Consider the following 23,166-nt stretch of genomic DNA (forward strand, 5'->3'; position numbering starts at 1 on the left):
TTTTAAGTGAAATTCATCTAGGCCAGGTTTCTCAATCTCAGGCTAGATAATGCTGCATTGTAGGGGCAGTCCTGCACCTGGTGGGATGTTTAGCAGCCGCCCTGGGCTCTACCCACCAGATGCTGGTAGCAAAACTGCCTCCAAAATTGTGACAATCAAAAATGCCTTGAGATCTTGGAATAGCTCCTGAGGGGGACAAAATTGGCCCTGGCTGAGCAGCTCTGATCTTGGCTACAAGAAGTTGGGATCACATCAATGGGGGATTATGGCAGTGACTGGAAGCAGACAAAAGGAGAGCTCCTGGGGTGTTCCTTGATCTGGGTGCTCATCATGTGGGTGGGTTCAGTTTGTGGAAACTTAACGAGCTATTTGCTTATGATACATACTTTTACGATGGACATTATACTTCAATAAGGTTTTTAAAAGGAAAAAAAAAAAAGACTTGGCATTTGATTTTGATTCCACCCCACCATGAACTCACTCACTTATTGACACAAGGAGTAATAAGACCTGCCCTGCTTGGTTTGTGGGGACTTGGGGGTAAGGATTCTACAACATAAGTATGAAAAACCCCACACCAATGCTGCATAGTACTACACAAATGTAAGATTCTGATGAGCAGACTAAAAAGCTCCCAGAAGTTCTGGTCCTTTTAGTGCATCATGAATTCAATGTCCCAAATCACCACCAGAGTCTAAAATGAAACAATCAAGTGGGGCAAAAGAAAGTCAGAGTGTACAGGAAAGGGAAACGTTGTTCAGTGAAACTGGTTTCATTCATAGTATGAATTCCAGGTATACTGTGCAGGGCTCCAATTTAAAATGTGGGTCACAGTGACAAAAGTTGCAAAGCCATCGGTGTATACAGTACTGACACTGGCCTGTGCCCCTCACCTCCTCCTTCATGCCTGTCTCCAGGAGCAGCATGACGCAGGCTTCAATGGGCAATGCGATCTCACGGCCGCTCCGCTTTAGGTGTTCTTCCAAAGGTGTCCCAAAGGCTGGCTTTTCCGCCCACTTATCTAAAGCAGCAAACCATCCAGTAAGACACCCAACGATTTCATGGCATCATTGGGGAGGTTTTTCCTACCCAAACTACCAAAGGGGATTTTTTTTTTTTTTTTTTTAAGGAGACTGGTAGTTGAGGCTTTGGGAAAAGGGGAAACTTCTGTTCTGTTGGCTTTGGTTATTTACCATCTACTAGAGCAAGAATAGGTCCCAGCTGGGAGGTTACTTGTGGAACATAGCCCTCAACACCCCAAAGGCACCCAGTGGGAGCTGCCCAGCAGAAGTCACTATGGGTCTCCTGCATGGGACACATGGGCTGGACTGCCTGGCGCTAACCCAAGGATTCGTCTGAGCGTACTGATTTCACTGGAAGGACATTTACTCTTAGCCATGCAAAGCAGCACTGGCCTTCTAACTCGAGGACAAGAAATAGACTCCTTCAATGTGAAGGAGGAAATAATTTCCTAAGATTTTAAACACAGGCCAAGCATCATCACACAACACTGGAAGATGGCCAATGTGAACTCATATTAAATGCAACGTCTCCGCGACATGCAGTGCTTCCGAATGCTGTAGCCCCAGCCAGGTCCAGAACATTCTGAGTAGGAAACTGCGCAGTATCTGCAGCCCCAAAGCAGCTGAGGCTGAAGCCGGGCCAGCAGTAAAGCAATTGTTTATATTATTTTGGGGTCACATACTCTGCTTCATTCCACAAGAGATGTGAGGCAGCTTAGCAGGAGGAATACATACAACAGAGCAGTAAAACAGAAACAAGAATTTAGCGAATGGACGTATTCTGTTAGAAGGAGAAGTACTTGTTTGGGTGGGTGCTGTACAGATGTGGTGCTGCCGGGGAAGCACACTGACGCAGAAAGGGGAAACCACTCCGTGAAAAATACTCGACTGAGGAACACTTAGTCCTTTCCAGTGACAGGAGGTTCACATCCTTCTCAGCACCATTAATGGACAATTGTCCTTCAGCTATTTTGTGCTGTTTGAACCTTGGGTTCAAAGCAGGTGGTATTCCTCTGCTGTGCCCTCTTACCCTCTTGCTACCATAAGAGCAGGGACAGGTCCCATCCCGTGATCTGCACACACGGGAAGGAAGAAGACTCCCGGGTGCACGGGCCTGCGAGCTCATACAAGGTTAAAATCGATGGAAAGTGCAAGGGGATCCAGGCCGAAGGGGGGGTTAGGGCAAGGAGGCAGGCGCCTCCTCATCTCTGGCCCATGCTCCCTGACCCCAGCCCCAACCACAGCCAGTATAATTCCTAGTAGCAAGAGTGTCTGGGGGCCTGGCCCTTCTCAGAACACTGAACTCTGTGACAGTGCTCTCAGAGGCCAGACCTTCTCCTGCAAACTTTGTCCCTATCATCTAACAATGATTCTCAACATAGGCAGAAAATGACCATGTGATCCCTTCGCTGAAGAGGGTACATCAGACTCCTCAGGGGAGTTCTGTGAATGGCACCTGCCGTCACTGCCACATTATGCCTGACCCCATGGTGACAAGAGCTGGGCATTCTCTGAACCCCCGCTAGAACTTTCTAGGAAACGCTCCGCAGGGTGCCTCACCCCTCACACTGGTGTCACGTTGGCAGAGGGTGGATGTGAGAACCAGTGGTCTGGACAACTCCCGAGCCAGACTGCCCAAAAGGTGCTGGCATCTCCAACAACAGGCCTGCTAAGTGCAGGGCACCACAGCAGCACCCTAAGTTCATGGAGACTCCCCACCCTTCTAACTGGGAAGAAAATACAAGATGTACATGTAAACACACAACAGTCATTAACAAAACAAGACATGCTTGCCAAGTCGTGGCTGGAAAATGACAGGACAAGGGTCACAGGTGCGGGTGTCCACAGGGGCTGGGGAGACACCCAAGGTGCTGAGTCAGGCTGGGGGCAGAGGGACCCTCCTCCTTGGCTCCTGACCCATGTCACCATGTGGGAAAGCAGATCCAGTGTCGCCAGACACTGAAACGTTCAAGAGAAGCCTGAAATCGCATTGTTATGTGAAGGCATCTGGTGTTTAAATGATGGCAAAATTTTTTGAAAAATGAGATTATGGCTGTTTGTGACTTCTGGCACAGATCAGAGACGTTAGTTAGAGTGACTTGGGAGACAAAGTGTTTGCTGCTTGTTTCAAGGAGGGGAACTGGGGGGCTCTGAAGGAAACAGACCAGGAAGATGAGCTGAGAAAAGACCAGGGACCTTGAGTCCCAAAATTTACATTTGATTTTATAGCTCTTGCCCAAAGAAACAAGGGCCAGGAGCAGGGGGGCGATGGTGTGGGCAAAGGGGAAGGCCCCACAGAGGGTAGAAAGGACAGACCCGGGCTCCGAGGTCAAGCCTGGATGGTTTGGAGATGGCATCCAGAAGACACTGGAGAAGAAAAAGACAGTTAGGGGGCAGGGGGAAGATCAGCTTGCTTTCTGGAATGTGTGGAGTTTCAGGGGACAGCCAGCCCTCAGAGGGAACCAGCACTGGGGAGGCTGTGAGGGTGAAGACACCAGTGACATGGGGGCTGGCACTGGGAGGGGACTCTGGGGACAAGAGGGACAGACAGGAGGGGGATGAGCACACCCCTAAGAATGAAAGATCAGGTGCAACGGGGCACACATGCCATCAAAGGAGACAGTCCAAGCCACATCAGATGCCAGGATCCGACAATTAAGAGCCCTGGTTCAACTGGGAGCTGCAGTATTTTTACTTTTTTTTTTTTTTTTTTTAACGATTTTATTTATTTGAGAGAGAGAGAACACAGGTTGGAAGGAAAGGGAGAAGGCTCCCAGCTGAGCAGGGAGCCAATGTGGGGCTTGATTCCAGGAACCTGGGATCATGACCTGAGCCGAAGCCAGATGCCTAACCGAGTGAGCTACCCAGGTGCCCCAGCAATCTCAACTGAAGGGTGACTGGGAGCAGATGCAAAACTGCACCGTGTGACGGGGTGGCCAGAGGAAACGAGTCATTCAGACAGCCTACCAGAAGAACAGGAGGATGAGACGCACGCAACAGGGCCCCGGGCTACGGACAGGTGGGTACCAAGTCCCATCAGCTGACCACGTGGGTGAGATGGCAGCGCCCGGGGACACGACGACTGGGGGTGGGGGGTCAAGGTGGTTTTTCCCCTACAGTAAGAATGCTCTGAGTCTTTCTGGAAATAGAAGAAGAAAAAGGAAGAGGAAGACAGGAACTAGGACGTCAGGGAGACAGGAGGACAGGCGGAGGCGGCAGCAGCTGAAGCCCAAGGTGTGGCAACCCCACAAAGAAAGACGGATCTCGTCTCCTTCGCTGGGTTTCCACCCCGCACGCCAGCCCCCTGCTCCATCCTCAGCCTCCTTCCTGCCCTCTTCCTGTTCCCTGTCACCTGCTGACATACTTCTCTAGGGACAAGAACCTTGGGGGGGGGGGAACAGTTAAAAAAAGAAAAAAAAAGAGTCATGCTCCCCAAACCCAATCTTCTCTTTCTTTGTGCTTATTAGTCATCTTCAAACTAGACTTTAATTAATTCAAGGCTAAGATGATGATGGTTCCTGCTTTTTCCTACACAGGGCCGGGCGCACAGTAGGCATCCCACAAATACAGCGCGCTTGGCATCTGGACCTTGCCCGGCAAGCGCCTGCCCCTTGCAAGGCTGAGTGTTTGCCAGCAGCTTCGCTCTGTGCACTGTGACTCAACCTCATCATCCACGAACAAGAAATGGGATCACTTAGCAAAGCAAGGACAACTCATCGTAGGAAGGGTCGATCAGACACACGGACTCAGGATGGATGAAGATCAGATTTTGCAAGTTGGTGGAGATACAGAATTTTCTAATTCTCTACTCCCAAGCCTTTCAGGCACAAAGTCAGAAGGTGCTGGGACCTCCTCAAATTTAGGGGAGAAGTGGCATCCTTGAGGGTGCCAGTGGGTTATGCACACCCCCCCCCACATATATCCCGCCCGCACACCTGCTGACTTGCTGTCCAGATCACAGAGTCACCACACTCAGCGCCTGGCTGCTCCTCGTCAGCTCAGACCAGAGGTTCTGCAGGGGGACCCTAAGCTCCACGTATGGGCTCTACACAAGCAAAATGGTATGATAGGTCCGAAGAAGGCAGAGCAACTTCTGCCTCAACTGGGCTCACTGATCTCTGCTGGTATGTGTTCTGACGGCAAGTCAGAGAGAGTCAAGAGCTTTAGTGCTCGGGTTAAACTAAACATCAGGAGAAAGCTCAGTCCATTCGTGGCATGTGGGTGAAGTCTACGGTGAGCAGAACGTTAGCACTAAGATCCAGAGCCTTGTGGGACCGCAAGGAAGAGGGGCAAGGAGGTGGCCGTGGCCTTACGATTTAGTCACGTTGACGAGGGAGTATCGAGTACTGACTTCTCAAGTTCCTTTTAGAAGGTCCACACTCTTTTCCCTAGAACATACGCTCTTGGAATCACAGGGTCAGAATTAAACCCAACGGAATGAATAACTGACTTGGGAAAGGATAAGATGGGAAAACACACACAGGCACAGCCCAAAGGGTCCAGCTCCCTCTTCAACTGAAGATGTCAGGGGAGCTGTGAATGTCCCATTAGTATGTTAATTTGGGTTGGAAGAAATTAGAGAATGCGGCGAGGAAAGATGAAATTATGCTGGGAGACAGTACTCTCCGAGGCAGAGAGGCGTTAGCCAGAGGAGATGCATGCAAAGGAGTCAGGGGAAGAAGAACAGAGGCGGAAGTGGCAGAGGCTTAGGAAAGGGGCATCAGCCAGCACGCAGGTTACATTACCTTGATGGGCTCGCATTTCGGGAAGGGCCTTTTCTAAGACTGCTAATGCTTTTCTATGGTAATCTGCTTGGGCTTCTAATAACTGAGAACAGACCCACATTCAAAAACAAAAGTAACGTTAGCATCAGATGGACACACACACAATGGTGAGCAAAACCAAAAATGAAATCTTTTGCAAAAGAAAGCTAAAATGACTCAATTTTTACAATGCGTTCGTATTTTGTCAAGGGAAGGTGCTTACCGTAACAAAGAATTTGCCATACTCCCCTTCTTTGGACATAAAGCTGTACATATCTGCTGCTAGTTGATCCTGGTGAGTGGAAGAGAAGACAAGTCACTGAAGAAAATGGTATCTGAGAATTAAGATCCATGGGCTCTCAGAGCAAAATGTCATGGAAAGAGCCACGGATTAAATGCCCATCATCTGGGAGGGTGCCTGGGGGGGCTCAGTTGGTTGAGCATCTGCCTTCAGCCCAGGTCATGATTCCAGGGTCCTGGGATCAAGCCCTGCATCGAGCTCCCTGCTCAGCAGGGAGTCTGCTTCTCTCTCTCCCTCTGTTCCTCCTCACTACTCGTGCCCCCCTCTCTCTCTGTCTCAAATAAATAAATGAAATCTTAAAAAAACAAAAACAAAAACAGGGGATCCCTGGGTGGCGCAGCGGTTTGGTGCCTGCCCTTGGCCCAGGGTGCAATCCTGGAGACCCAGGATCGAATCCCAAGTCGGGCTCCCGGTGCATGGAGCCTGCTTCTCCCTCTGCCTGTGTCTCTGCCTCTCTCTCTCTCTCTCTGTGTGTGTGACTATCATAAATAAAAAACAAAAAACAAAAACATGTCCATAACTAGGATGACAATGAATGAATGAATGAATGAATGAATGAATAAATAAATAAATAAATAAATAAATAAATAAATAAAGAAGGAAGCTTATTAGGGGAATGATATGGCAAGATCTCCAAGATACACGGCTCATATTCCTTATTAAGAAGTGAAGTATAGAGCATTACTTATGCTGTGTTACCATCTGTGTAAAAATAGGAAAGAAAGAAATGTTATATTTTTGCTGCTACATTTGATTAAAAATATCTCTGGAAGAAAAAAACACGAAATTGACAACAGGGGGTTACCTTTGGTGAGCAGTGGGAGTTCAGTAGAAGCAGGACAAGGATGGAAGAAAAGACTTCACTCTGTATGGTTTTTTACTTTTTCCAAAGATTTATTTATTTTAGAGACAGAGAGCACACATGTGTATAGGGGAGTGGTCAGAGGGAGAGAAAGAGAATCTTTTTTTTTTTTAAGATTTATTTAGGGGGGTGGGGGTGAATGGGTGACGGGCACGGAGGGGGACACTTGACGGGATGAGCACTGGGTGTTATTCTGTATGTTGGTAAATTGAACACCAATAAAAGTTAATTTATAAAAAAAAGAAAAAAAAAGATTTATTTATTATTTATGATAGACATAGAAAGAGAGGCAGAGACACAGGAGGAGGGAGAAGCAGGTTCCATGCCGGGAGCCTGACGTGGGATTCGATCCTGGGACACCAGGATCATGCCCTGGGCCAAAGTCAGGTGCCAAACCGCTGAGCCACCCAGGGATCCCCGAGAAAGAGAATCTTAAGCCGACTCTGCACTGAGCAGACAGCCCGATGCAGGACTCAGTCCCGAGACCCTGAGATCATGACCTGAGCAGAAGGCAGACCACCTGAGCCACCCAGGTGCCTGTTTTATACTTTTGATATTTGAACTAATGTAGATGAATTGCTTATACAAAATTAAATAATTTATTTAAAAAGTGATAGATTAGGGTAGCCTGGGTGGCTCAGTGGTTTAGCACCACCTTCAGCCCAGGGCCTGATCCTGGAGACCTGGGATCGAGTCTCACGTCGGGCTCCCTGCACGGAGCCTGCTTCTCCCTCTGCCTCTCTCTCCCTCTCTGTATCTTTCACGAATAAATAAATAAAATCTTTAAAAAAAGAATGATAGATTAGCCAATTGGACAGAAATATATCCTACTTTTCCTTATTATTTTAGAATTACATTCTAATTAATCTGATATATTCAAATTATAGACATCCTAGATTATATTTGAATTACGTATGTATTTATAAAATGTACTGTCTTCTGTTTTCAGTGCACAAATTAACACGAAGGCCTCCTTTATGAAAAATATCTGGAAATGCTAGTTTGGAGCAACAAAAATTCTTTTAGAATAACCAGGAAAAAAAAAAGAATAACCAGGAAAGCAACAGAGTAATTCATGGAGCCCCACCTCTACACCCTCAAAAAAGAGAGGGAGAGAAAGAAAAGAGAATGAGGGCAGGGCAGAGAAGAAAGAAAAGAAGGGAAAAGAAACAGAAAAGCCTTTTCACTCACATGTGGAATTTAACAAAACAAAACATATAAACACAGGGGGGAAAAAGAGGGAAGGAAACCATAAGAAAGACCCTCTTCTTTTTTTGAGTAGGTTCCAAGGTCAATATGGGGCTTGAACTCTCAAACCCCAACGAAGATCAAGAGTTGTATGCTCTATTGATTGAGCCAGCCAGGAGCCCCAAAGAGACTCTAAACGGTTGCTGATGGGGAGGTGTGTGTGTGTGGGGGGGGGGCAGGCTAAATGGGGAGAGGGACAGGGGGAGGGCACTTGTGCTAAGCAGGGTGTGTTGTATGTAAGTGATGAACCACTAAATTCTACTCCTGAAACTACTCTTACACTATATGTTAACTAAATAGAATTTAAATGAAATTTGAGAAATAAATTTTAAAAAAAGGGAGGAGAAAAGGCCTGGCACTAGTGGAAGCTGGGGGTGACCTCAGTGAGTTTGTGCCACCTTGATGGCCAAGACAATTGAGTCTAGTGGTCACATGGGGTCAGAAGACGGAAAATGAAGCCTTGAGAGTGCCTGGGTGGCTCAGTCGGTTAAGCGTCTGCTTTCAGCTCAGGTCGTGATCTGATGGTCCTGGGATGGAGGCTCGCCTCCAGCTCCCTGCTAGTGGAGAGTCTGCTTGAGATTCTTTTTCCTTCTGACTCTCCCCCACCTCCATGCACACACTCTCTCTCAAATAGAGAAATAAAATCTTAGGGATGCCTGGGTGGCTCAATGGGTGAGCATCTGCCTTTTGCTCAGGTCATGATCCCAGGGTCCTGGGGTCGAGTCCCCCAGCATGCTCCCCGCAGGGAGCATGCTTCTCCCTCTACCTATGTCTCTGTCTCTCTCTATGTGTCTCTCATAAATAAAATATTTAAAAATAAATAAATAAAATAAAATCTTAAAAAAAAAAAAAGAAAATGAAGCCTTGGGCCTGGTGAAGTGAGGAACTGTAACAGACAAGCACATGTACATCCCACACAAACATTCCCAAGGAACTGTTCCTCTGATGACAGGGTAGATTAGGAAACATCTGCTCAGCAGTGTATGGCAAGACTACAGTATATGCATTTTGTGTTGGGCTCTGAGTCTGGGAAAGTAAAAACATTTCCCTGGATTTGACAAACATTTTACATCTGCTTTCGCAAAGGTCTGGAGTTTGAGTTTACTATACGTGTTGTGTGGGGGATCCTCAAACCGTGAAAGGTTAGTTAAAAAGGGCCTGGCACTGGTCATGCTCTCTGGGGAGAATCACTCCCAATCCCTAGGAGTCCCAGAGACAAAGTCTCTCTTAAAATGAGCTCGCAGTACAAAACTGCAAAACACAGGAGGAAACAATCCACCATGAAGCAAATTCTTACAGAGGAAACAGAATTCTCAAAGACTGTTATGATAAGTACATATAAAATGATTAAACGTGAGAAAAGAAAGAAGCACTAGAAAACAATAACACACTATCAAAAAACACTGACTTTGAAGAATTAGAACTGAAAAATGCAGTAAATGAAATTCAAAACTCGATGTAAATTATACAGTAGATGAGACCTAGTTAAAGAAAAAAACAGTGAAAATGTATTTAGATCTCAGGAAATCATAGAAGTCAGTAAAAAGGGAGACAGAAACTATCGTCACAGGTTTTCACCATTTGAAATGAGAAACTATGACATGGAAGTTGAGAGAAGATACTTCAGCCCATAACATACCAGTTCAGACTCCTAAGATCTCTCCCACATTTATGTCTAAGCAGCCAGTAGCCAAGATCCAGCTTAGACTGGATCTGAGGAATGCTCTGTAATGCCACTAGCAAAGCTACAACTCTTCTGAACAATAAACCACGATGAGACTATTTTATCAGAAGCACTTAATTGGGGGGATCCCTGGGTGGCCCAGCGGTTTGGCGCCTGCCTTTGGCCCAGGGCGCGATCCTGGAGACCCGGGATCGAATCCCACGTCGGGCTCCCAGTGCATGGAGCCTGCTTCTCGCTCTGTCAATGTCCCTGTGTCTCTCATGAACAAATAAATAAATAAAAATTAAAAACGTTTTTAAAAGTTCTGTTTTTTCCAAATATAAACCAATTCTAGCAACAGTTAAAAAGTAATCCTTTCCTTCTCTATAGATATATGATGATCCCTTTAGTATATATTCAATTATTTATTTATTTATTTACTTTTTTTTTTAAAGATTTAGTTTTTTTTTTTTTAATTTACTTATGATAGTCACAGAGAGAGAGAGGCAGAGACACAGGCAGAGGGAGAAGCAGGCTCCATGCACCGGGAGCCCAATGTGGGATTCAATCCCAGGTCTCCAGGATCGCGCCCCGGCCAAAGGCAGGCGCCAAACCGCTGCGCCACCCAGGGATCCCTATATTCAATTATTTAGAATAATAGCATTAATTGTAGAAAGCCTAGCTATTCTGCAGAATGATTTTTGTGCCTATTGTGCTTTTTTTTAAAAAAAAAAAAGATTTTCTTTTGGGGGGCTCCTGGGTGGCTTAATGGTTGAGTGTCTGACTCTTGATTTTGGCTCAGGTCATGATCTTAGGGTCAAGAGATCAAGCCCTGTGTAGGGCTCCTTGCTCACTGCGGAGTCTGCTTGAGATTCTCTCCCTCTTCCTCTGTCCCTCCCCCAGCTCATGCTCTCTCTAAACAAAGAAATAAATAAAAATTTAAAATAAAATAAAATGTATGGCACCTGGCTGGCTTAGTCAGTTGAGAGTCTGTCTTTGGCTTGGGTCATGATCCCAGAGTCCTGAAATGGAGTCCTGCATCAGGCTCCCTACTCAGGGAGGAGTCTGCTTCTCCCTCTGCCCTCCCTTCAGCTCGTGCTCTCATGTTCTCTCTCTAATAAGTAAATAAAATCTAAAAAAAAAAAACCCCAAAACTCTATACCCAATGTGAGGTTCAAACGTACAACCCTGAGATTAGGAGTCACCTGCTCCACTGGCTGAGCCAGCCAGGCACCCCTATTGTGCACTGTTTTAATTGCTGTAACCTTGTATGTTTTGCTACGGTTTTTTTTTTTTTTTTGCCCGTTTTTCATCTATTCTTTATCTTAAATGAGCTCAGACATTTTTGTCATTTAAAAAAATGAATTGAATTTTTTTCAAAGAATGTTTTATTCTGAACAAAGTCATGCAGGGTCTTAGAAAATAAAGAAGGAAGAACAAACTAAAACCCCCCTTTCCTGTCATTCAGAGTATTCTGATAGGACTTGTGTGGCACACTCAATAATCTGCAATATTTGACCTTTCCTCTGTCATTTGCAAGCACCAGGTTGATGCAAGAACAAAGTGTTTTTTTTTTTATTTTTAATTTTTTTTATTTTTTTAATTTATGATAGTCACAGAGAGAGAGAGATAGAGATAGAGAGAGAGAGAGAGAGAGAGAGAGAGAGAGGCAGAGACACGGGCAGAGGGAGAAGCAGGCTCCATGCACCGGGAGCTCGATGCGGAACTTGATCCCGGGTCTCCAGGATCGCGCCCTGGGCCAAAGGCAGGCACCAAACTGCTGCGCCACCCAGGGATCCCCAAGAACAAAGTATTCAGGAAAGTCTTGTACCTTGCACAGCTCTACTTTATTTCCAGCTTCATCCATCTCTTCCTTTAGGGTATCGATTTTTGATGGAAGCCCCTGGAAGTTGGTTCCTGAAGATTTGTGAGCCTGGTTCCACCTGCAAAACATGGGGCAACCAGCACCTGAGAACCAGCTGCACATATTCAACCTTGTAGAGAGTCAAGGCCCTCGGGGAGACAGATTCTTTCCCCAAACTGATTCTCCCTGGTTTGGGCAGCATACCTAGGATGTCGGCTTCTCTTGAGTTTATCTTCCAGGAATGGAAGCAAGCAAAAAGAACCAGGAGCTCCTCAGCATGACAGGACTCTTGCACAGCTGTCCGCTCTGAGAATAATCTACCCCACCTTGTCTCACACGCCCCACTGCTGGAAATCATGCCGTGAAACCCCTTTCCTAGAGTGTCTAATCGTTCCATCCTTGCCATCAAACAGCCCATGTGCTTTCCTCCTTTGACCTGGAATGTTCCTGAGTCACTGGGAGTCAATCCTGCTCTTGGACTCCTATGACTCTTCCCGCTACCATCCTCATCTGTGATCACTTCCAGCAAGTAAAATCCAGAACTTCAGTCATGCAGCTAGCAATCCACAGCAAGGAAAGTACTTGTAGAATTAAAAACATTTCTTAGAATTAATATTCTAAAGACAAAATTTAAAGCAAATCTGAAGCATAATGTGGAATATTTACATTCCCTTTTCAGTAGGTCAAGAGGACTGAACAAAGGAAGAATTCTATCATAGCAAGAATAGGGGAGTGCATGGGGATAATAATCTATAACACTTTCTGTGTGGTTTTCAAGTACGCTTTGACCTTCTGTTGGAGTATTCTGGAAAGTTTCAACAACTGAAATGTAAACATGGATATTATGGAGATGAAAACCCATGCTAGCAACTCCTCAAGCTTCCCAGCTGCTGCACCGCCCCCCAGATAGCATGCTGCTTTGCCTTCTTTCCAGTTCCCGAGGTGAGGCACTCTTCCAAGCAGGCCTTTGGCACACTTGCCCAGCTGGCGATGTCATGTAGTAGACAGAGCATGGACCTCGGAGTGTGACATGCTCAGGTTTGAAAACTGGCTCTCCCTGTCACTAGCTGTGTGACCTCAGGAAATGACTTAACCTCTCTGTGCCTCACTAACCTCATTTGTAAAACAAGATGCCTTGCAGAACCATCATAAGGAGTCAGGGAGAGGACAAATATTTATGCATATGTGTGTGTGTGTACCGATAATATCTGCCGTATAATGGATTCCTACTTAGAAAATGAGGAGTAATTAGTCATTAGTGATTATCATTTCCCTCCAGGGAAAAGCCACGGGAATAAGTAAAGAAGAAATATTCAACTGTTTGTTTCTCTAATACCTGCTTTGATTGGTTAAGCGAACAAGACCACGAAGGCAGATCAAGAATCAGTGTTGAAATCCCCTCCGGGATAAATACATGTATTATAGACGTAAACTTTGTGGCAGATAAGCATCTATGATGTCACTCAACCAACTCCAGTAAAGAGCATTCATGGCCTCATTTAATTAACCATTAGAACATTCTTCTTTATCTTGAGCCCAAACTCTACCTCACAGTGGCCTCCACGCCTGGTCCAGGCCCGAGGATTTAATCACAGGTGTACACGGAACATTTGCGAGGGTTTGCAGACAGGACCATCTGCGAGCGTTTGCAGACAGGACCCTCGCTCTGACATTTATCATCTCTAAGGCATGAAGCAAGTCATGCGGATATTCGGGGAGGTTCCACCGGTATCTGTAAAAGAGGTCTCTTCTCAAGAGTAAGGGGTGTTACCTAACCCACGAAATCCTGCTCCCTCTCCAATCCTCATTGAGGGGTCTCTGCATGTAATACCTAGCCGAGAGTCTGACACAGTAAGCACCCCACTGAGAGCTGGTGAAAACATCAATGAGCCAATAAATAGCAACCGGTGGAAGGATCAAACAAGCTCAATACCTGGCATGTGGCCAGTGGCCAGTAAGTGCTGGCAATTACTTTTACCATGTGCTAATGCCTAGATGTATACCTTTTATGATCTCGACGTTTCTTAAATCAGGACATGTCTTAAAAGTGACTTGTACATTAAATCGAGTGGTGTTTCTCCCTGCCACCCTCCACCCAAAAAGTAAATATTAAATCAGTGGTGCAGGATACTCAGTGGCATCTTAGAAACAAGGAGAAATGCTTAGAAACAAGGAAATGCTATATTGTAGAATTGCTACAGATGTTCTAAATCTGCAATAAAAAGACCTGTGATGGGTAGAAGCTCAGGAAATGAGGGCTGTATCCCCATATATTTGCCAAAGAGAAATAATCACATCTACCTCACAGGACCGCAATGAGAATTAAGCTACAAAATAAGTCACAGAGATGAAGAGCCACAGCATAGGCAACACAATAATATTGTAATAACTTTCTATGGGGACAGATGGTCATGACACTTATTGTGATGAGCACAGAGCAATGCATAGAATTGTCGCATCAAAGTTGTGCACGTAAAAATATACAATATTGTATGCCAATTATTCTTTAATAATTAAAAAAATAAACAAACCAGAGAGCTAACAGAGCCACCTTTAAAAAAAATAATAATGAAGTTTTATTGGAACACAGCCACGCTTTCATTTCCTTATGGTCCAGCACTGCTTTTATGCTACACAGTGCAGTTGAATAGCTGTAACGGGGACCACCCGGGGTGCAACGCTGAAAATATTCACTACTTGTCCTTTTACAGAAAGGTTGTTGTTTTGTTTTGGTTTTTTTCCTTTTACAGAAAGTTTAGCAGTCCTTGTGATAAAGTCTGAGGAAGGATGGGGCCGGGGCACTGTCTCCATATTCCCCACTGTCACCCGAGGAAAAAGCCACATAAGTCACGGATGCAGATGCCCTCGGGGACACAGCCAGGCTGCAGTCCTGCCAGGAAGCACGGCAGACAGCCATCCAGCACCAACCCACAGGTCAGCAGCTCTCAGAGATGGTTACTGAGTTTTACGGGCGTTGCTCCCTCCTGAATGCAGCATTGGATTGTGAAAGGACCACAACCACATGGGGTTTGGACACAGCAGGTCCCTCAGAACTGCTAAGATCAGAGATCTACTTATTCCTACCCTCTGCTACCCTAGCAACAAATGCTCTTAGAACGGTTAGCCACTGACTCCTCGCCCCTTAAGACACTTACTTATGTTTCTGTCTTTTCCTTTTTTTCTGCCTCCTTTGACTGCTGATTCACTAAGAACAGGATGTTCTAACATCATCTCCATTGCCACACTTGGGAGAATGAACCCTAAAAGCAGGTGTAAGTGGGTGTGACTTGGTCTGTGGGTCAAGTGCGTGAATCTGGACACCTGCATTTTGTCCACCGAGTGACCTTTCCCTCACCTGTGTGGGGGGATGAGGATGGTTGCTGGGAGAAGTTATTTTCATAGCTCTACCTTACCTGGCTCTGACTGAATCCCAGTCTAACACCAATTTAGCAAGCTGTTTCCTCTGTTTTTGGATGTTGGGAATCTCCAGCTAGAAAGCACAAACCACACATGAAATAGGATGAGCTTTGGGTTTTAAACTTAACATTTGAAAGGGCATAATTAATTTACTTTTTTTTCCCTCTTGGCATAAGATTTTGTACCCACCATTTATTCCCCTTCTTTCCAAAAAGAAGCATACGTCAAAGCCGCGGATTACTGTTAAAACTGTAGACACAAGCAAACCATTCATCATGCGTCCCCCACCAATCCTGGCTCTTCTGTGTGGCCCGGTGAAAGAACTCACCTCTGCTATGTTGCACAGAGGATCCACAATCTCTTTCTCAACAAAGGATTCATGCTGAGTAAGTTCGAGAGCCAGCTGATTCTCAGCATCCCCACATGTCTCCAGCATCTTCCTTTAAAAACACAAGACACCCCCACAACAAGCGTATGCTCAGTAAGTCAGGTAGGTCAGTACCATATCGGGCCAGTGCTGCTCACTACAGGATGGGAACACATTAGGGTGCCACACAGTAGAACCTTAAAAACATTAGAAGTTTGGGGTGTCACCCAAAATGTGAGTCCACAGATCTGTGCTTTATTTTTACTTTTTAAAAGATTTTATTTATTTATTCATGAGCGACACAGAGAGAGAGGCGGAGACACAGGCACAGGGAGAAGCGGGCTCCCCATGGGGAGGACTCAATCCCAGGACCCCAGTCTCACTCCATGAGCCAAAGGCAGATGCTCAACCACTGGGCCACCCAGGCGTACCCAGATCTGTGCTTTAAAATCAAAACGACCGTTCATGGGCATTATCAAGTGTGTCTTATGCATCTGTTAAACTGATAACTATATTGCTAGGTTAATGTTTCATCTGTTGCTATAAAACATTAAATTTATTAAATCTTTAAAAAATGAATAAATAAAATGAAAAGGACTATCGTGGGTATACTTTGTGTGTTATGTGTAAGGCAGGTATGTGAACGTGAGGTGATAACTCTAGGATTAGGTTCTCAACGCGCGTGTCCTGCAAAGCCTGTTGAAATTCTTTAGAATCCTACCGAAAGTTCATTCTCTGCTGTTTTGTGTCTGTTAGCGAGGCCAGCCTAGGCAGTGTTTTCTCCAGAGTTACTGCGAGTGCTGGTTTTCTACTGGGTAGAAGAGACCATGGGCTAACAACCATCATGTTTCCTTTTGCTTCCCTGTAAGCATATAGCTGATGTCACACGGAGGACGGGTGCCAGTGAGGCGACTGCTCTCATCCTGACACTCCCTCTCTCATCTTACCTCCCTCCTTGCTCTCCCCTTCAAGATCTCCATGGCGTTCTACTGAAAGAGTAATGTGTGTGGCACAGGCATGAGATGGCCTTGGTGCTGTCATTAAGAACATGATCTCTGGTGCCAAGCTGCCCGAGTTGGGAACCAGGCTTTGCCGTTCACCAGCTGTGTGGTCTGGGGCAGTGGACTTACTGTCTCTGTCTGTCAATTTCCTCAGTGGTAGAATGGCAGTGGCAATACAGGCTCCCTCCTAGGTTGTCTGGAGGACTCAGTGAGTGACTACTTGGAAAGCACGTGGAACAGTGCTAGTGCAGAGCAAGCACTCTTGAAGCAGCTGTGCTGACGACAACAGTAGGAAGGAGAAAAACTGGGACACAACCTACCTGGAGGGAACAGGGGCGCCAGCATGGACACGTGTGCCACGCCCCCGCCCCCCACCCAGGGCCATTGTCCGCAATATGAGAGCATAGACAGGATGGAGAAAGCATAAAGAGTGAGGGGAAACCATCATCCTTCAAAGAACAAAGGAAGAATTGTAAGCCATGGAGCAGGACAGGCCCCAGGAAATGTGAAGTCAAAGTCCATGCATGGCAGCCGGAAAGCAAAGCCCACCGTACAGCTGGAGAGAGCAGAGGGGATAAAAGGACACCAGCTTCACACAGATGCAAGTAGAAGGGCAGTCAACCTTCCCTCTTATAGTGAAAACAGTTTCATTATTAGATTTTGAAAAATTATTAAATAACACATGCTTCCTGCAAAAATAAAAAAATCCAAATAATTCACATATAACACCATTTTGAGATAACCACGATTGATATAATGGTGACCACCCTTAAAGGAAGTGACTCTTTTATTATTAAGATTATTATTTATTTGAGAGAGAGACAGAGAGCGAGAGCACAAGCAGGGGAGGAGCAGAGGGAGAAGCAGACTCCCTGCTGAGCAGGGATCCTGATGCAGGGCTCAATGCCAGGACCCCGGGATCATGACCTGAGCCGAAGGCAGATGCCTGAACGACTGAGCCACCCAGGCGCCCTAGGAAGTGACTCTTAAGGACCAGAAGGGGTCAGTCAGAGTTTGTAAACCTGAGTCAACAGCTGGAACACGGAAAGGACTTATTATTCTTTATACCCAAATTCAGAGGTATAAATATGGACCCTACCAATTACTTTTGCTAGCAGCACCCCTCCCTTTTTTTTAAAGGATTTTATTTATTTAAAATAAATATATTTTATTTATTTTATTTATTTATATCATGAATACATGAACACACAGAGAGGCAGAGACACAGGCAGAGGGAAAAACAGGCTCCCTGTGGAGAGCCCGATGTGAGACTCGATCCCGGGACCTGGGACCACACCCTGAGCCAAAGGCAGATGCTCAACCACTGAGCCACCCAGGCGTACTACTAGCAGCCCTTTCAACCAACCCCAGCTTTGTTCCTATTCAATGGAAGATTCTCTACCATCCCAGTGGCCGTGTCCCACTTTTTCCCCACAGAGACTGTGTCATTCTCCTGGTGGATGCTCCACGCCATCATGCTCACGGTCCCTCTGTCACACAGGTGGCTGTCACACACACCACCCACCTACACATTCCCACTGACTCACAGGGCACTGCGCTCTCTGCCTGAAAGCAGCCAACACTTACCCCAGCAGAGAGTCTTCCAGTTGAGTCGATGCTTCTTGCATGATCTGAGCGAGAGCGGTCAGAGGGAGTTTTTTCTGGAAAGCAGAAAAAGACATTGTGTTGGTTTCACTATTATTGACACCCATTCTCAATGACCTGCTTCAGGTCACCCTTCAGTGATTTCTCCTCCAGGCAAACCGTACAGATAAGAGACAGCCTGTCTCGGTTCAGGTTCTGGTCTCAAAGGTAGAAGTTATGGGACTTTACCTCTGTGCCCATGTCCTCAAGCATAGATGATCCAGAGACATGATAACAGTGCGAGTGTCCTACGGCCGTCTGTCTATGGAGATATTCAACACCAAGTGCCAAGCACGTGGTAAAATAATTCAGTAAATGCCAGCTGCTAGTATTATTGTTGTGGTTGCTGTTACCGTTTTTAAAGATTTTATTTATTTGAGGAAGAGAGAAAGTGATAGAACACAAATGGGGGGGGGAGGGAGAAGCAGACTCCACCCGAGTCCAACCTGGGGCTTGATCTCATGACCCCAGAGACCATGACACTGAGACCATGACCTGAACCAAAACCAAGAGTGGGGGCTGCATGGGCGGCTCAGTCGGTTAAGCGTCCAACTCTTGCTTTCGGCTCAGGTCATGATCTCACCGCTGTGGGATCAAGCGCCATGTCCGTCTCTGCTCAGCGTGGAAATCTGCTTCAGATTCTCTCTCGTCCCTCTCCTCACACTCTTTTAGGTTTTAGTCATTTATCTGAGAGAGAGAGAAAGCACAAGCAGGGGAGCGGAGGGAGAGAGAGAAACAGGTTCCCCGCTGAGCCAAAGGCACTTCACTGATTGGGCCACCCAGGTGCCCCATAATACAATAAAATCTGATTAAAAAAAAAAGGAAAAAAAAAACCAAGTGTTGGTCCCTTAACGACTTTGCCACCCAGGCACCCCACAGCCCGTAGAATACTTATTCATAAACTGGCTCTTAATTTGGCTGGAATCATAACTATACAGCTGAAGTATCTAAAAGTATCTGGCTAAATATCGGAAAAAGTTTTCTTCCAGGATTTAAGCACAAAGCCATGCAATTTCCTCTCACACATCTGTTTCTCAGCTGGAAATGACCATAAGGGTCATCTGATTAATGCTCTAATTGTCCAGTCAAGGAACGTGAAGCCTGGGGGAGGTCAGGTGGATTGGCCGGGGACCCCGGTGAGGGGCAACAGAGCCAGACCTCCACGCCCATGGCCTGCGCCCCAGTTCAGCTCCTCTCCACCACTGGTTGAGGGCTCATCTCAGAATATGGCTATAAGGGGCCTGGGAAGTCCCTGGAAAGTGGGTTGGGGATACCACAGGATCTGCTAACAGATCCATGTGATTCTGCTTCCTCACTAGAAAGGGCCCTCACGGCAAGAACACAGGGTCCGTCTTGCCGTGCCACTGTCGAACCTTGACCTTTACGGGCCACCTGCCTTTCCTACTATCAATGGGCTCCATGCGACACACGCACATTTGCTTGCCTTGTAGAGAATATCTCTGGAAGGGTATACAGGAAACGACTAGTGCTGCTCCTTCTGGAGAGGACAGCACGGTGCCTGGGGAACAGGACCGGGAAAGACCTTGCTTTATGTTCTTCTGTGTATTCTGGGTTTTGACCATGTAAATATGCAGCCGATCCAAAAAACAGTATATTGAAACGTAAAGATAAATAACAACTCTATTTACCCATCTCTCATTTTCTCAAGTTGTTTTCAACTAAGTCAATAGCAAGCATTACCTGCCCCACAAGGAGACATTTCCAGCTTCTGCACTTCCACACCAGGAAGACAGGAGAGGATGGGCAGGGGGCCTAGATCACAGTGAGGGTAATTCATACATTTTAGGAATGCTGTCTTTTTTTTTTTTTTTAAGGTTTATTTTACTTTAGAGAAAGAGTGAGTGTGTGACCAGGGGTGTGGAGGGGCAGCGGGAGAGGGAGAGAGAGTCCCAAGCAGACTGTGCTGAGCACGGAGCCCATCCTGGGACCTGATCGCATGACCTTGAGACCATGACCTGAGCAAAAGCCAAGAGTCAGACACAACCAACTGTGCTGCCCAGGAGCTCCAATAATGCCGCCGTCCTAAGGGAATTTAAGTCTGGGATAAATGCAATCATCAGGAGAAATATACTTTGTGCAACTCTGGAGCTCTGGACAGAAAAAAAAAATCATAAAAAGAGGAGTCTACTTTGACAAGTGTCATTCAAGCTCCCAGCTGTAAACAGCCTTGTGGTTTCCAGGTCCTGAACCCAAAGCCACCACAATCCTGTTTCCTGTCGTACATAAATCGGGACATTCTGCTTATTTAACCCTGTGCTCCTGGATGAAGATGGTACCTACCACTGCCATACTCCTCCACAAACACAGCTGAGCACTTCCTAAGCATGGACAGCTTTTTTTTCTTTTTTATCATCAGAGATTTATTTAAAAAGTTCTGAAGTCATAATTTATAAAATGCATGCCAACTGCACAAAAAGCAGCTACTCCACATCTCATATGACTCACAGCATCAGCTCCACCTTGGTCCCCTATTGGACTGAGAAGACCACCCCCTGCGCTTCGTGCCTCTCCGCATGCAGAGGGGCCTCTCGTGGGGCCTTTGCAGGGCTCTTCCTGTGTGTTCTAGAGCCCTGGAGACTGCTGCCATTTCTCTGCACTGTAGGACCCCCGTGGTTATCTTTTCTCGTTTCCGTGGTGACTGCTTCTCCCACGTGCACAGGGGAGACAGCTTCGGAGCCCTGCCTTGGCACTTCTGTTTGAGGTTGGAAAAGGAAGCCTAGGCACTAGGTTTTCGAAATAAGGCCAGGCACCTTTGTCCTTGCTGCCGAAAATATGCCCATCACCTGCCACTCACTGCCCGCCCTTTTTTTTTTTACTGCCCGCCTTTAATAGCTGGGCCACCACCTCCTCTGGAAAGCCTCACCTGACTACCTCTTTCCTCCGGTGATGCCCATTCTCATTCCTCCCCTAACACCCTGTGCATGCTGTGTTTTCTGATGGTCCATTTGTGTGTCTCTCCCCACCAGGCTGTGAGCAGCTTTGAGGTGGAGACTACAGCTTCTTCATTTTATATCTCCAGCACCTGCACACAGTAGGTGTTTGGTAAGTACTTGTTCCTTTGTTTTTTTATGAGTATATGGGACACCCAAATGGTGTCTTAAAGCACTGAGGGGGAATGACGAGACATGATGTGAAGGGTAAGGGCACGTGGCATGAGTGAGAGGAAGCAGGAGACACTGGGAACACTGGGGAAGACAGGATCAGATCGTGAAGGGCTGGGCATGCTGCAGAGCCTGGACTCGGATCTCCACATGGAAAATGGCCAGCACCCCTCGAAGGAGGCACCACTGGCCACTTGCAAAGTAGGACTGTCATTCAGGCACCACAGGACATTGGGCATCTCAGTCCCCACCCTCCGAGTGCCAGTTAGTGTCCCCAGTCCCTATAGTAACCCAAAATGTCTCTACGTATTTCCAGATATCCCCAGGAGTGCGCTTCTGGTCCCTGCTGAGAACCAATAAGCTAAGTTTCTTTCTTTCTTTTTTTTTTCCAGGCAGGAGGATGACAGCATCAATTTGTATTTTAGAAAAAACCATTCTGATGATCTGGGTGGAGACAGGCTGGAAAAGAAGGCAACTAGAGGCAGGAAGCAAAGCTCAGGAGGTGACCACACCATGCGGGTGAGAAGTAATCAGGTTTTGTTTTGTTTTTTAAAGATTTATTCATTTATTCAAGAGTGACAGAGAGAGAAAGAGGGCAGGGGGGCAGGGACACAGGCATAGGGAGAAGCAGGCTCCACACAAAGAGCCCGACAAGGATCACACCCTGGGCCGAAGGCAGGTGCCAAACTGCTGAACCACCCAGGGATCCCCGAGGTAATCAGGTCTTGTTTAACGCAAAAGTGGCAGAGATGGCGCAGAGGTGAGGAATTCAAAAAATATTCACAATCACAGGGCTTGCTAATCAAGAAGCTATGGGAGGGTGAGGATAAAATGGAATGTCAGGTAACCCTAGTTTCTAGCTTGCATAACACGGTGGGTGGGACTCAAGAGTCAGCACAGAAGGAAGAACTGGTTGTGCGTGCTAAAATAGACAGTAAGGGAAGGAAGTTTTGTTGCTTGGTTGAAATGCCGTAGAAGTCCTTGGCATAAACACATCAGCCAGAAGCCATGAGAACAGAGGAGGTGGCCCAAGGTATGTGACTGGGGGAATAAGGAGGAGGACAGAGCCTTAAGACACCATGTTAGAAGGGTAAGTAGAGCAGAAGCCATGATAAGAGCATGAGAGGGGCCATGGGGACAGAACCAGTGGATTGGGTCTGGTTCTGCCAAACAGGACTTGCCACGAGCATTCCTGGAATCATGGGTGCGTGCAAAGTCCCACTCTTCAGTGCATACCTACTGCAGCAAGCTCAGTATTGCACAAGGGAGGAATAACCCTGCTGGCAAGAGACAGCCCATAAATGTCTGTAGGAAATGTAAAAGACGGTGACACTGATCAGCTGCATCCCAGCTCTTCCTTTTGAGATATCCGGTGGCAAATCATAGCTTTCCGGTATGACCCTGAAACTCTCACCTTAATGGTATATGGGCTTCCAAGGGTTAGCATATGCTCCTACGCTAGGAACTTGAAAACGCAAGGACAGAACTGCCAAATGAGCGTGGCTGCTGGCTCTACGGGTGGTACACGAGGACCCGGATGCTTTGAACAAACGTACACATTCAATGGTTCTCCTGGAGTCCGTCCCTCTTCCTCTCTACAACGGCATCCTGATTTCTCCTAAGGATCCACCCTGGTCTCAATAAAAGCCTGTGAGCTGGAGGTAGCTCTTCAGCCCACTCTCTAGGGACAGGTCCTGATTAGCTCAAGCCAATGCACATCCCATCTCCTCACCAACCTCACCCCTGCCCACAATAACCAAGGTGGAATGGGAATGTTCTGGAATGGGGACTGTGGCTCAACACAGATCAACAAAAGAGAAGGCAAAGTCTACCTTCCAAGGACTTGGAAAACGAAGATTTCCCACTCTGTTAAGAAAACTACTGGAAGGTAG

The 23,166-nt window shown here is 46.6% G+C and overlaps 1 protein-coding gene across 6 annotated transcripts in view; it reads right to left on the reverse strand.

The window, feature by feature from the left end:
• Positions 1–23,166, reverse strand: part of LOC129519443 (rho GTPase-activating protein 17) — a 95,097-nt gene that overhangs the window by 29,554 nt on the left and 42,377 nt on the right. For all 6 annotated transcript variants that reach the window (XR_008666405.1, XM_055339952.1, XM_055339955.1 and 3 more), the window contains exons 4-10: positions 18,096–18,169; positions 15,469–15,580; positions 15,137–15,213; positions 11,691–11,802; positions 6,009–6,077; positions 5,768–5,849; positions 894–1,021 (exon numbers count right to left, since the gene is read on the reverse strand). Coding sequence is in view for 5 of the 6 variants with exons in the window: in XM_055339952.1 (XP_055195927.1) it covers positions 894–1,021; positions 5,768–5,849; positions 6,009–6,077; positions 11,691–11,802; positions 15,137–15,213; positions 15,469–15,580; positions 18,096–18,169 (654 nt within the window). In the remaining variant the exon portion in view is untranslated. The remainder of the gene's footprint in view (positions 1–893; positions 1,022–5,767; positions 5,850–6,008; positions 6,078–11,690; positions 11,803–15,136; positions 15,214–15,468; positions 15,581–18,095; positions 18,170–23,166) is intronic.

The sequence above is a fragment of the Nyctereutes procyonoides genome, unplaced genomic scaffold (assembly GCF_905146905.1).
Source record: "Nyctereutes procyonoides isolate TBG_1078 unplaced genomic scaffold, NYPRO_anot_genome, whole genome shotgun sequence".
Lineage (NCBI taxonomy): Eukaryota > Metazoa > Chordata > Mammalia > Carnivora > Canidae > Nyctereutes > Nyctereutes procyonoides.